This window comes from Lathyrus oleraceus, chromosome 5 (genome assembly GCF_024323335.1).
Source record: "Lathyrus oleraceus cultivar Zhongwan6 chromosome 5, CAAS_Psat_ZW6_1.0, whole genome shotgun sequence".
Lineage (NCBI taxonomy): Eukaryota > Viridiplantae > Streptophyta > Magnoliopsida > Fabales > Fabaceae > Lathyrus > Lathyrus oleraceus.
Genome location: NC_066583.1, coordinates 486,058,784 through 486,071,516, shown reverse-complemented (window position 1 = coordinate 486,071,516; position 12,733 = coordinate 486,058,784). Strand labels below are relative to the sequence as shown.

The 12,733-nt window shown below is 37.0% G+C and overlaps 1 protein-coding gene across 1 annotated transcript; it reads right to left on the bottom strand.

The window, feature by feature from the left end:
- Positions 1–315: 315 nt before the first annotated feature.
- On the bottom strand, positions 316–1,740 carry LOC127082824 (uncharacterized). Its single transcript, XM_051023062.1, has 2 exons — positions 1,524–1,740; positions 316–1,447 (listed from the first exon to the last, which is right to left on the bottom strand). Exon 2 carries the CDS (start codon positions 1,256–1,258, stop codon positions 350–352), a length of 909 nt encoding a protein of 302 aa, XP_050879019.1. The 5' UTR covers positions 1,259–1,447; positions 1,524–1,740; the 3' UTR covers positions 316–349.
- Positions 1,741–12,733: the final 10,993 nt, after the last annotated feature.

Genomic DNA, 12,733 nt, shown 5'->3' with positions numbered 1-12,733 from the left:
AATAAAATTCAAGACCTTCTTAATTGGTGACCTTGTGTGGAAAGTAATCCTTCCTATGGATCGAAAGGATAAGTTAATGGGAAAGTGGTCTCCTAAGTGGGAAGGACCTTTCCAGATTTTGAAAATATTTTCAAATGGCGCGTATGAGATAGAAGAAATAGGAAAGGATGAGAGAATCCTAAGGATAAATGGCAAGTATTTGAAAAAATATAAGCCAATATTGTAGGAAATAAAAATAATAATAGAATAATTGCAAACATAATTGTGATAAGATTTGCCAAATAAAAATGGCATTAAAGTTATTACAAAGAAAGCCTCAAAGGGCTGAAAGCTGTTAAAATTAATTCGATTACAAGTTAAGACTGGCAAAAGTTTCCTTCAAAGTGGTGAATTTCTGCCTCTGAAACTGGATCCGATGATCACAAAGACTTTTGTGGGTAGAGAGAGTCTCAATCTCTTGACTAAGTTGCTGGGCCTTCTCTGCATGTCGAATACCCACCCTCAACTCTTCGTCAATCTCGTTCTGCCTAGGTTGTTGTATGGATGCCTTACGTTTTTTCTCTTGGGAGATCTTTTCTTGAAGTGCTGCTATCTGTTTCTCCCATTTTTGGATGTTGTCATCACAAGCAACAACTTCTTTGACATAAGTTTCAGAAAGCTTTTGCAACCTTGAAACTTTGTCAGTCGAAGTCGAAACAGCATCCCATTCAGCAGTTTGAGTTTCAGACTTTGAGGAGATTTGATTGGTAAGATCCCTCTGACGAAGAAGATCTGCAGTGGCCAGGTCAATAAGGGTCATCAGCTCCATCACAAAACTTCCAACCTCAGCAGAAGCTTCCAAGACATTAACTTGTTTCAAAAGTTTTTTAAGTTCAAGGTGAGCAAGGGAGTTCTCTTTCAAAATTTTGAACAAATCAACATCAAGGATTTTCGTTTTAATTTTGGTCAAGATGTTGCCAAGTGATGGTGCTTCAGAAGTGGCCCCAGAAGTAGTCGAACTACTCTGAGAAGAATCTTGGAAGTTAAAATGGGCGCTAAGCATGGCCTTTAGATACTCTAAGGGTCTTTGCACTTTGAGATTTTCAAGCTCCTCGCGAGAGAAGCTATTCGAACCAGTTGATTTGCCACTCCGTTGGGTCTGGCCAGGAGCAGTTGGAGTGTTTCGCTCTAAAGTTTGCTCAGCCTCTGTGTGTTTCGACTGGTTGTCCCCATCTTTGGTAGCTTCGTCTTCATGATTATCTTCGACCCCAGCCTCCATGTCAGTGTCATCACCATGAGTTGCAACATCTAATCCTGGATGAGGATGAGATTCATCCTCAGAAGTTTCACCCACTGTAGTGTCGAACTCTGCTACAGTTTGCCTGACAGGATCACTTGCGAGGATATCTTCTTCTGGGACTGTTTCCTCCAGAATTTTCTCAGGTGTCCTTTCGACAACCACGTGTTCCTGAAAATAATTCTAAGATTTAGAAGAAAAAAGATGCAGGAAAAGTGAATATATACTGTCGAAATAAAAAACTTACCTCAGGAATCTCAGTGTTAAAGCTGGATTTCTCACTCTCCGTATCCTTCGACGGATGTTTAGCAGTGGGAGTACTTGCAGAGTCCTTCCTAGTTGATTTAGCAATGGATCTTTGGGAAGAGACCTTTGTAAGTTTCTTTTTCTTCTAAGGAGGGGGGATTAGCTCTGGAGATTCGTCACCAGATTCTTCGTTAGGGACATTATCCTTTTCTTTCTCCTCTTCACTCTTTCTCTTTTGGACTGTTGCGGGTTTTCGACTTACCTAGTCATGCAGAACAAAGCCAATTAGTTTAAAAAAAAAGGAGAAAACAAATAAGGAAAAGAAAAGGGTTGTACCTTTGTCGAAGGTTTCTTAGCAGCACTTGGTGATGCTTCGACAGAAGGTTTCTTGGCAGGAATCCTCACGGTTAAGGAAACAAAGAAGATTCAGAAACGAATATAAGAAATACATGATAATACAGTTAGAAAAACAAAAGAAAAATCATGTTTTCTGTGAACACCTTCAAGAATGGGATCTTCCACGCGAACATGTTCTATTCCAATATGAAGGTGTCCTGGGTATTCTCCTAGATGATACTTAGTCAGAACCACACGCTCAGCAGGTCTTTTGTACTGTTGACGGAGAATTTTCATAAAATCCCCACAAACGAACCAATCTGGAAATGGAGGGCTGAATGCCACCCCAAATTCAGCAGTTGGCAAAGGAGGAAACTTTGGTGGATGACAACTGAAAGCCAGGTCATAGCGCGCCTCTGGTCGAAGATTTGAAGGCAATGACAGTTTTTAAAACTTCTCCATCAGTTTACGTTTTAATTCTGTTGCTGCTTCGTGTATGGTTCGACTAAGATCATCAGGTCTATACGCAGTTTCAAAGTATTTTTGAAATTTCTGTATCTCCCTAATGTGTCTTTGAATACCTTTTTTGGTCCGATCCTGCACAGAAGCGAAAGCATTTGTCAATTGTGTAGCAAAGGCAGCTACGTCGAAAAATCTGTTGGAATAATAATCTTACCACCATTCATCAAACTCAGGAGTACATAAGAATGATGGTCGAAATATAACGGGTCGAATGTCGAGAGAGTCATCAGTCAATTTCTTCGACAGTTCTCTGCCTTCGTCTTCAGTATGAAGGGAGTTATAAAAGATGATGGATCCTTTCTTGGGTAATATAGGTCGAGGTTTTATCTGGATTAGGCCAAACTGTCTAGAAACAAGGTTGGGTTGATAAACTATCAAAGCAATTTGGTTTTTAGTGGTGTTACGATAAGAAAAAAGGAGCCTTGGGGTTAAGAATGATTCCCAAACATTCAGAAATATATTTTCATCTTTCTGCATTTCCAAAGGCAGTTGTTGGGTAAACCACTTAGGTCCAATTTTTCTATCAGCAAAAGGTGCCATGGTCGAAGTAAATTGATACCTCTTGGCAAACATCATGACATAGCTTTTGAAAGCTTGTCGAAGGCTAATCCCTTCATCAGTTGGTGTTATTTGCACTAACCTTGGCCATTCGACAATCCTATTTTTTACTTCTTCTTCATCTACCATTGGGACGTAAATAAAGAATAGGGGGCAAGGCTAGTCTCGAAAGCAATGGTATCTTCATTAAGGACATTATGGTCGAAATCTACACCATTGGGATGAAGGCCAACAATGGCTGCCGCGTCGAAAAGGGTAGGCGTAAGCATCCCACAAGGGAGGTGAAAAGTATTGTAAGTGCTATCCCAGAAGTAGAGAGAGGTCAAAAGCATATTTGGGCAGATATTGGGTCCTACTCTCGACAACTGAATAAGGTCGAAAATGCCTACTTCTTTCCAAAAAGCCCCTTTAACCTTTTCGATTTTATCTAACCAAGATACGTAGTCAGAGGGGTCTTTCGACCAGGGACAGGTTCTAAATATTCTATTGTAATTTAGATAAGCTAAGTTCAAATCTCCAGCATCCGTCGAAATCGATGAGTCATCATGTTTTACGACTTTCTCTTTAGGCTGAGGTTTTCTTCCAGCGCCTATGGGTTTTGTGTGGAAGTAAGATGGGAAAAATTCTCTTAAACGTTCTGGTTTAATCTCTGGATTTGGAAGGGGACCTAACATGGCATGACAGTTTCCAGAAATAAGAACAGGGATTAATACCTGAGATTTATAGATGCATTCTTTTTCTTTCTCATTTGGAGGTTCTGGAACATACTGTTGATTTCCAATAAATATTGGTCCCTTTAAATCATGCGCAGGGGAGAAAGCTGAGTCTTCTTTCTTCTTGGAATGTTTGCTGCTTGAAGGTTTCTGAGGCGCCATTGTTAGGAAGAACTTAAGAATATTTCTCAGAAGAACGTGAAAGCTTAAAGAAATGGGTATGAAGAATAAATAAGTTGAAGCGGAAAAGGGTTTAAAGAAAAAGGTTTATGGGTATTTATAGGAAGAAGATGATGAAACACTTTAGAATAGTAATGATGATAGTGGGACACGTGGCCGATTCTGATGGGAGTGTTAAAGAGGTGGAAGTTGAAAAGAGACCATGATGTGAGGAAATGATGGAAGTAAACTCTGAACGTGGGCTAGACGTGACATTTTGGAGAAAGTGTAATGATGAATCTGTGTTGGAAATTGAGATTATCAGACTTGGATTTAATAAAGATTAAATGACATGGCATCAAAACACTGGTTGACAACAAATGACTGTTTCTCCAGAAAAACAGTCGAAACGTCTTTGCTGGGGGGCAATTTGTATACATGCGTTTTCGACGCCATGTGATTTGGTGTACATAATAGTTCTTTCGACAAATGACGACATGGGATAAACAGTTTGGTTGATAAGTGTGGTTCGACACTTCGACAAAATTGAAGCTTCGACATTTCGACAAGATATCTGCAGCTGGAAAGACACCTTTGACAGACATGGAGGATCTTGTAGTATTTCGACAATTCGACAAAGCCTGGAGAAAGACGTCAGTTCGACGTGAAGTGTAATTTCAAATTCGAAAGAGTTGTGACGTTTGGCAGAAGACGCGTGGAAGCATCTGGCGAAAGGAAGAAAGCCATGTGTCACGGTTTTAGGATTTGGTCGTTAGTAACAGTTATGTTATTTGTATATAAATAGGGTAGTTGTTATCGAAAAAGGAAGGTGGAAAAATTTACTTGTACAGAATTCCTGAAAACACTCAAAGTACCCGTGTGAGAGAAAAGAGTTATATTTGGAACATGTATGTGTAAACAAACACCAATTCATTCAAAGTTTATTTTATAAAGTTTAAAGTTCTTCACAAATTCCCTTTATATTTTCCAGTCAATTATCTTTCTGCATTTTCTTCTTTCGACACTTTGTATTTCATCGGTTATTTTTCTGCCATTTATCTTATCTTGTCAAATTTACATCTATTTAAACGTTTTTAATCAACATCTTTCGACATAAAGTATTTAGAGAACCAAAATGAAAGATACAAAAGTTGTTCTAGATATCTTCAAAGTCATCTAGATTTGCACATGTCCTAGGATTTGTGTGGTTGATCCTGCAAGTAACCCAATTCTACAAGTTTTGGTAAACCAGAGGTTGTTCGCCAAAATTCACAGCAAACAATAGTCCATTATATTATGTCTATAACTTGCATTAACACCAAAATTCTATTGTCTGGCCTCAAATAGTTGTGTCTTCTACATAAGTCTAATTACGGTTGCTTAACATAGCGCTAAATTTTTAACACAAAAAGGCATAGCATTCTAGTTAGTGAGATTGTAAGTCTCCCCTCTTTCATGGTATTGTGTGGAAACTTGACCTCTTTTCCTTCCTTTGGAATATGTATTGGTTCAAGGATCCATGCATGTGATAAGTGGGTTGAGTGTTCTCCAAAGAATGACTTAAAAAATAAAAAAAGCAAAAGCAATACTAACTTCTAATTCATTAGCAACTAACATTTAATTTTAAGCCATTTACTTTTAATGCCCTTTAACTTTAAGCTCTATTCATTTGCCATTATTCATACCATTCTAATTATTTATATTAATGACATATTGTGTGATATATCTTGTTTGTGCATATTTTGTTTGCTTGTGTGGTCTTTGACCATTAATGTACATAATAAGAACAAAAACCCTAGAAAAAACTATTGTGTGGACTGTTGGTTTGATCTTGGACAATTGGACTTAGAATTTAGACAACATCCATATGCAAAAGGACTTGGCCAATGCCAACTTTCATGTAACCAAGTGCTTGCAATTTAAAACTTCATCGATACATCATTGAAGATCCATTTGAGTTCATCTGCAACATGATCATTGTGAAACTGTTATTTTGAACCTATGACTTATGGAATTCATCTGCTACATAAGCCAATTTGAATAAGATTATGGAGTGGCTAAAGCTTGGATGTGGATATCTTTATTTGATGCCTTGCTCTTCAAGTTAATATGTTATGCATTGTGTGTTGCTTGATTCTAATGTCCAAGGGAATTTGGGTTTCTATATGGCATTCTTGCCTATTGGATTGCAACCCATTGGTCAGATCCTTTCAACTCTTAACTTTTAAATTTATGCTTAGGATTAGTCCCTTCATCTCCTCCCCATCTCTTTAATTTTAAAATCTCTTCCCCCCCTTTTTAAAACTTCTTTGCTTGTACTTGTCTTTTTTAAACTTAGACCCTTTGAAAATTAGAAACTTTGGCCTTATGCCATTGAATTTTCAAAAAAAAATTCTTTAATCAAACTTGTAAATATACTTAATTATACTTAACTTAAAATTTTCAAAAGCCAAAAAGAATTAACTCATTCAAACCATTTTTAGGCTTTTGTGCCTTTTAAACCTAATTTTTGTTAAAAACAATGCATCCACTTTGAAATTTGTATCACGAACTACGAGGTTTTGATCTCTCATTCTTATGTTGGTACGTAGGCACAAGTCCAAAGGTCTTGTCAAACACAAAAATATAATTAATAAATTTGTTTCTCATGCCCCAATTCTATTTGTTTGTAAACATCACTTTGTACAAAATACATATGCACACAAGAAAGGCTTTCTAGGAGTACCTAGGACACTTTGGGTGCTAACACCTTCCCCCTGTGTAACCAACCCCCTTACCTGTAATCTCTGGCATTTCATTAGTTTTGATTTGAAAAATTCTTATTTTTTGGGTTTTGTTCGTACTTTTCCCTTTTCCCTTGGAAACAATAAAAGTGCGGTGGCGACTCTTGTTATTTGATGTCTTGCTTATCCATAGCTTGATGATAATGAATTTACCGCTACAGTGGCAAAAAAGAGGAGTAATGATCATGTTGGACAAGATGTTCTAGCATGATGTTCTTATATGGTGTGTATAGATGTGTATATCAACCACCTTGCATAAGTTTTGATGATGTTATTATATTCTCTTTTGTGGTGTGTTACTTCTTGAAGATTACATCTTAAGTCGCATCTTGCAAGTTATTTTAGCCAAAATTATCGAAAGGGGGAGAATGTTTTTTCTATATGATTGGATGCATTACTGTCGCATCTTGAAAAATATGATTCCTCGTGATGGTCGCGAAAAAAATCATGTTCAAACAGAGTCTCCACCGAACTTTATTTATCCCAATGAAGGAATAGGAAAATATCGATAAAACCTTCCAAAAATTGAATAATGGTCGTCACAACCATATTCGGGTTCGGGAGTCGATTACGCAAGGGGAAGGTATTAGCGCCCTTCATGTCTGTTGTACTCAACGGGAACCTTTTAGTTTAAATTTGCGGTTTGATTGTTATTTATGTTGTTTGTTTCCTCTGAGTGATAATAAAATTGAAAAGAGATAGATGGTAACCTCAGAAGAAGGGAAAGGGAGGTTTTTTATTAGGGTGCTCCCCAAGATCTCGCAATCTCGTGCCTACGTATTCTTATGGTGCAATAAGGAAATAAGAGCATTTGTAGTTCGGGGAACTATGGTTGGTTGGTGTCTTTTAATGAACAGCTGTTTAGGTCGCGTTCTAAAGGCTAAACATTGGCTTGTCTACTCTCGGCGGAGGCTTAAGCACTAGTTTGTTATGCGCATTAGAAAGGATTAAACAGTGTTCTTTTTGAAAAGATTTAAGTTGTTGGTCACACGGTGGCGAGAAATCAGGTTTAATGGGTTTGGTATTTTGAAAGAAGAACGACAAAAGATTGAGCAATATTGTGCATACAAATTATTCAATATTACGATGAATAATAAGGTGAACGCCTCTTATTCTCTTTTCGTTCAAATTATTATGGAAAATTGTTTGCGGAAGCTGAATATGCGTGGTAGTGAGGCGTGCGCCTCCCACTCATTTATTCAAGAAACAATGAGGTGTGTGCCACTTATTCCTTTATCCAAGTTTATTTAACGTGTTTTAATCAGAAGTCGATAATTTGAGCAATATGACGAGCGCCAATCATTCAATTATTCAAGAGATGGGGAGGCGAACGCCTTCTATCCTCTTTTTCGTTCGAAGTTTAAATTATAAAAGAATATTCTTGAGAAGTTATATTTGATATAGAAAAGTGATTTGAATTTTTATGATTGCGGTTTTAATCTGATGACAAGAATTCGAGCAATATGGTGTGCGCCAATTATTCGAATACTCGAGAGATAGTGAAGCGAACGCTTGATATACTCTTTTTCATCCAAAGTTTATAAAAAATATTTTCAAGTATTATATTAATTTAGGAAGATGATTTGAATTTCGTACGATTAATGTTTTGATTGGATGACGAGAATTCATGTAATATGGCGAACGCCAATTATTCGAAGACTCGAGAGATAGTAAAGCGGACGCTTACTATACCCCCTTTCATCCAAGATTTAACTTATAAAAATAAAGTCTTTAGAAATTTTAATTTGGAAAAGTGATTTGATATTATGAGTCTTAGGGTTTTAATTAGATGACGAGAATTCGAGCAATATGGCGAGCGCCAATCATTCAAATACTCGAGAGATAGTGAAGCGGACGCTTACTATACTCCTTTTCATCCAAGATTTAGAATTAAAAGTTTAAAGGAGTATATTAATTAAATATCTTGAATTTGATTTTATAGAATTAATAGGTCTTGCGAAAGGTTACTTGGTGTTGGACCAAGGCTTCATCCCAATTTGGACTAAAAAGGCATTTTTATTTGTCAATATTTAATTAACCGTTTACTTAATTATATTATAACAAGAAGAGAAACTTAAAATTCAAAGAAAATCGATAATCAAATTAAAGCAATAATTCATTTAATGTCATTACCATTTATTATCTAAACACTAAAATTCAAAATAAGAATTAAATAATAGAATAAAATTTAGGACAGGTTGGGTGCATGTGGAGTAAAAGGGTGAAAACTCAAAATCATACTGCAAAGACCCAACAGAGGTCTGGATTAAGAGGGACTCGAAATGGGCCCTAAGGCTCATAACTTCCCACACCAAAAAATCCGCTAACAAAATAAATAATAAAAAAAGAATGGGCTTTAAGCCCACTTAAATATCTGTCCATAAACAAACAAAAGGAAAATGGAAGGTGAAAGGACACCAGACTGGTGACGTGTGACCGTCTGGTCTTCCCCAAACGGCAGGATCCGCGCGCCGCCTCAGGACTCATCACTTCTTAAAAGTCCAATTGTCGCAACTAGGATGCGAAAAAAAACAACCGACGAAAAAAGAATAACATAAGAGTCGCCACCGTTCGTTATTTATCTCAAAGGAGGGAAAGGAAACGATCGAAGAAAACCTGAAGAAAGGAAAAGACAAGGTCTCGCAACCAAATCTTGGGTTCGGGAGTCGATTATGCGAAGGGAAGGTATTAGCACCCCTTCGCATCCGTAGTACTCTACGGGATTCACTCTTGTTGTTCTCGTCTAAAGGGTGTAGGTATATCTAATGTACTATCTGCTAAAAGAGGGGTCAAAAGAAAATGACTCACAAGGATGTTGCATCCACTGCCTACGTATCTCATCTGAGTATGAGAATTAGAGTCTTCGTAGCTCGGCTACCTATGGGTTAAAGAGAAGTGTGCTCGCTAAGACATCGCATCTTATGCCTACGTATCTCATCTGGAATGAGAATCAGAGCAAACGTAGTTCAGCTAACTACGGGAACAAGGGTCTCGATTGCAACTAGGACAAGAGAAAGGGAAGGTCTCGATCGCAACGAGGGCGAGAGAAAAGAATCGCAGCAAGGGCGAACGCAAACAAGGATTAGTTGTTAGTCATCAGTCAAACACTCGACAAGACATCACATCTCGTGCCTACGTATCTCATCTGAACATGAGAATCAGAGTTGTCGTAGTTCGACTAGCTAGGGGTTAAGGATTGCCATCTGAACATGGACTTACAAAAGAGGACACCAGCTGTGTCAAAGGAAAGTGGGCAATGTGTTCAACGTCCTAGCAGTAGGTGTCGTAACTTGCTGAATCGAGTCTTAGGGAGTTACCTCTTTGCAATAGAACGGACTGACATGCCACAAGATCGGAGACGCACGGAAGGTCTAAAAGTGGGGAAGCTCTGCCCTAGAGTTGTCATGCAATGTGGACCTATGTGTTAGGATTTACAGAGGGGAACATCTACCTAATGTTAGCATGCAAAGAATAAGGGAATTCTACCTATGTTATCATACAAAGGGTTCTACCTAATGGGTGCTACCTAAATGGAACAAGAGTCAACAGATGGAGCAAGGAGAGGAGCCACGAATAAGGGTAGATGGCGATGCCTGAGGCAGTCGACTTACAGGTAGATGGCGATGCATGAAGCAATCGACTTACAAGACAAATGGCGATGCTTAAGGCAATCGACTTACAAAAGGATGGATGAATACATGCTGGTTCTGTTAAGTTTTGAAAATGATTACTCGATGTTGGATCGAGCTTTCGATCTTGTTTTGAAATGATTAATGGATGTTCGTTTTAATTCTTGTATTAACAGATGAATAAAGAATGAAAGAATAAACATTATACACTTCATGGGAGAGGGGTACATTTGTTATGAATGGGGATGATTCATGGCAATCAAACAATAAGAATATATGCCTCATACATCATACAAGTAGGCAACAATTATTAATCAAATCAGATAAGTAAACAAGTGTGTAATCAAACCCAAGAATCAAAGAATGAAATAATGGAGCATTAAACAATGCATGGAAGTATGAACATGTTAAACAATCAAACAATAGTGAATATGGATGAAAGAAACAAGTGTAGCAGATGACAGATGAATCAGACAGATGAAACTATGCACACAAAGGATCACTGAATAATTTAATCGGGAAATGAGGCAAGATCAAATAAAATCAAGATGAAAGGCCTCTAATACATGGCATATGATACGAACAAGGGAGAATCAAAAGATCTCTTCAATTGCCATAAGCAATCCCTAAGTCAAACATCAATCATAACAAAGTCAACTGAAAATTCAAGTCAACTTAAAAATTATCAAATAAATAGAAAATTAATCAAGAAAATCATAAAAAATTAAACTAAGTAAGGTGGGGTTAGGACATCATCATCCCCCAAAAATATTTTGAAAATAATAAAAATTAATGCATGAATTAATTGAAACAAAATACAAGTCACACTAAAAGTCAACCAACAAGGCTAGGTTAGAAATAAATCCCAAAATAAATTGAAAATGGGAAATAAAATTCCAAGAAAAGGTCAAGTTGACCCTGGGACATTGGTCAACCTTCATCCCAAAAATCAAAAGCTAAAAATAATTTTAAGTTAGGGAAATAAAATCAATAAAAAAAGTATGCTAAAATGAACCATTTAGAATAAATAATTAAAATAAAACATTAATATTAAATAAATACAAAAATAAAAATTAAATAAAATTAAATAAGACATTAAAAAATGTGAAAAATATTTTTGGGGATTTTTATGAATAAAGAAAATATTTTTTATTAGTTAAAATCAAAACAGAAAAATAAATGTGAATTAAAAAGAAAATGGAAAGAGAAAGTGAATTGGTATTGATGGGCCAGGAAAGGGAGGGTGTGAAGAGCAGATGTGCAAAAGCCCAGTCCAAAACATTAAGTCCAGCGTGACACACTAAATAACATTTTATTAAAATAAATCATGTAGACATGTTATCAATTGGTCATGGTCACTTAAGTGACTAAAGGACAAAAACAGAATGCACGGCCCAGATTAGAAGACAAGCAAAGGATCCAAGGGCTCACGAAGCAACACGTCATCGTCTTCTTCATGAAGACAAACCCTAACACCATGCATGCACGAAAATGCAGCTCATGCAATGATTTTTTCAAAAATTCCACTCAAGATTGCAAGCACTATAGTGCACCAAATGCCACGAAATAAAAACCAAAATTCAAGTACGAAATGTGCAGATTATCATGGTATCCTTGTTTGAGTAAAATAATGACTTAATCATGGAGAAAGTTTGACCACAAGAGGTCAACATGGACACGGCTAGGGCAAAAAAATTCAGCAACAACAATCAATATCACAAACATATAATTGGCCTTGGCAAAACAGTAATGATACTAATGATGAGCATGGTAATGATGATGATGATGAATCATGGAATATATCCATACATGGCCATGGAAGAGAGAGCAAGATGATTACCTAGTGGATGTTTGATGAAACGGATCTTTAATGCTCTGCCTTGCCTTTCTCGAAAGTTCACCAATGCTCCTTTAGGGTTAGGGTTTCAGCTTCTTAAATAGGGTGGATTAGGTATTCTCATGGCCTTTTTAATAAGTGATTTATCCATAATCCAAAATAATGCCAAGTGAGGTGTGAAATGTTGTTATTTTAGGCAAGACTTAAGTGAATTAAATATTGTTGCATGGCCCAAATTGAGGTAAAAAACATGACTTGGTTTGTGTAGCATAACTTGGCAAGCAAGAACTTTATTCCAAGGTAGTGACTTTATGGCCATGTCATTTGATGCTCAAGTCACCAATTGGAGAAATAATTCAAACAGTAGAAAGACCTCATGGAGCATAGCAACTTTCATGTTGAGCACAAGTTGAAATGATGAATGGAAGAAGGTGAAAAACGGGCCTCAAGTCAAGTCACCACTACTGCAAAACTGTTGCTGCCTAGAAAATCATGTCATGGTGCCCACTTTAGGTGAATCTATCTCTCAAACCATGAATCCAAATGAGATAATTCCAAAAGGATGTGAAAGAGGGCATGGAAAGGTACAATTGTTGTGAAGAAATTAGTTTCAAATGATGCCTTGAAGTGCAACTAAACTGGCCAAGAAGTCTTGACAAACTTTGCAGATTTTT

Excerpts from the sequence above, each read along its gene's own strand:
- LOC127082824 (XM_051023062.1), bottom strand. The coding sequence starts at position 1,258 with ATGGAGGCTGGGGTCGAAGATAATCATGAAGACGAAGCTACCAAAGAT.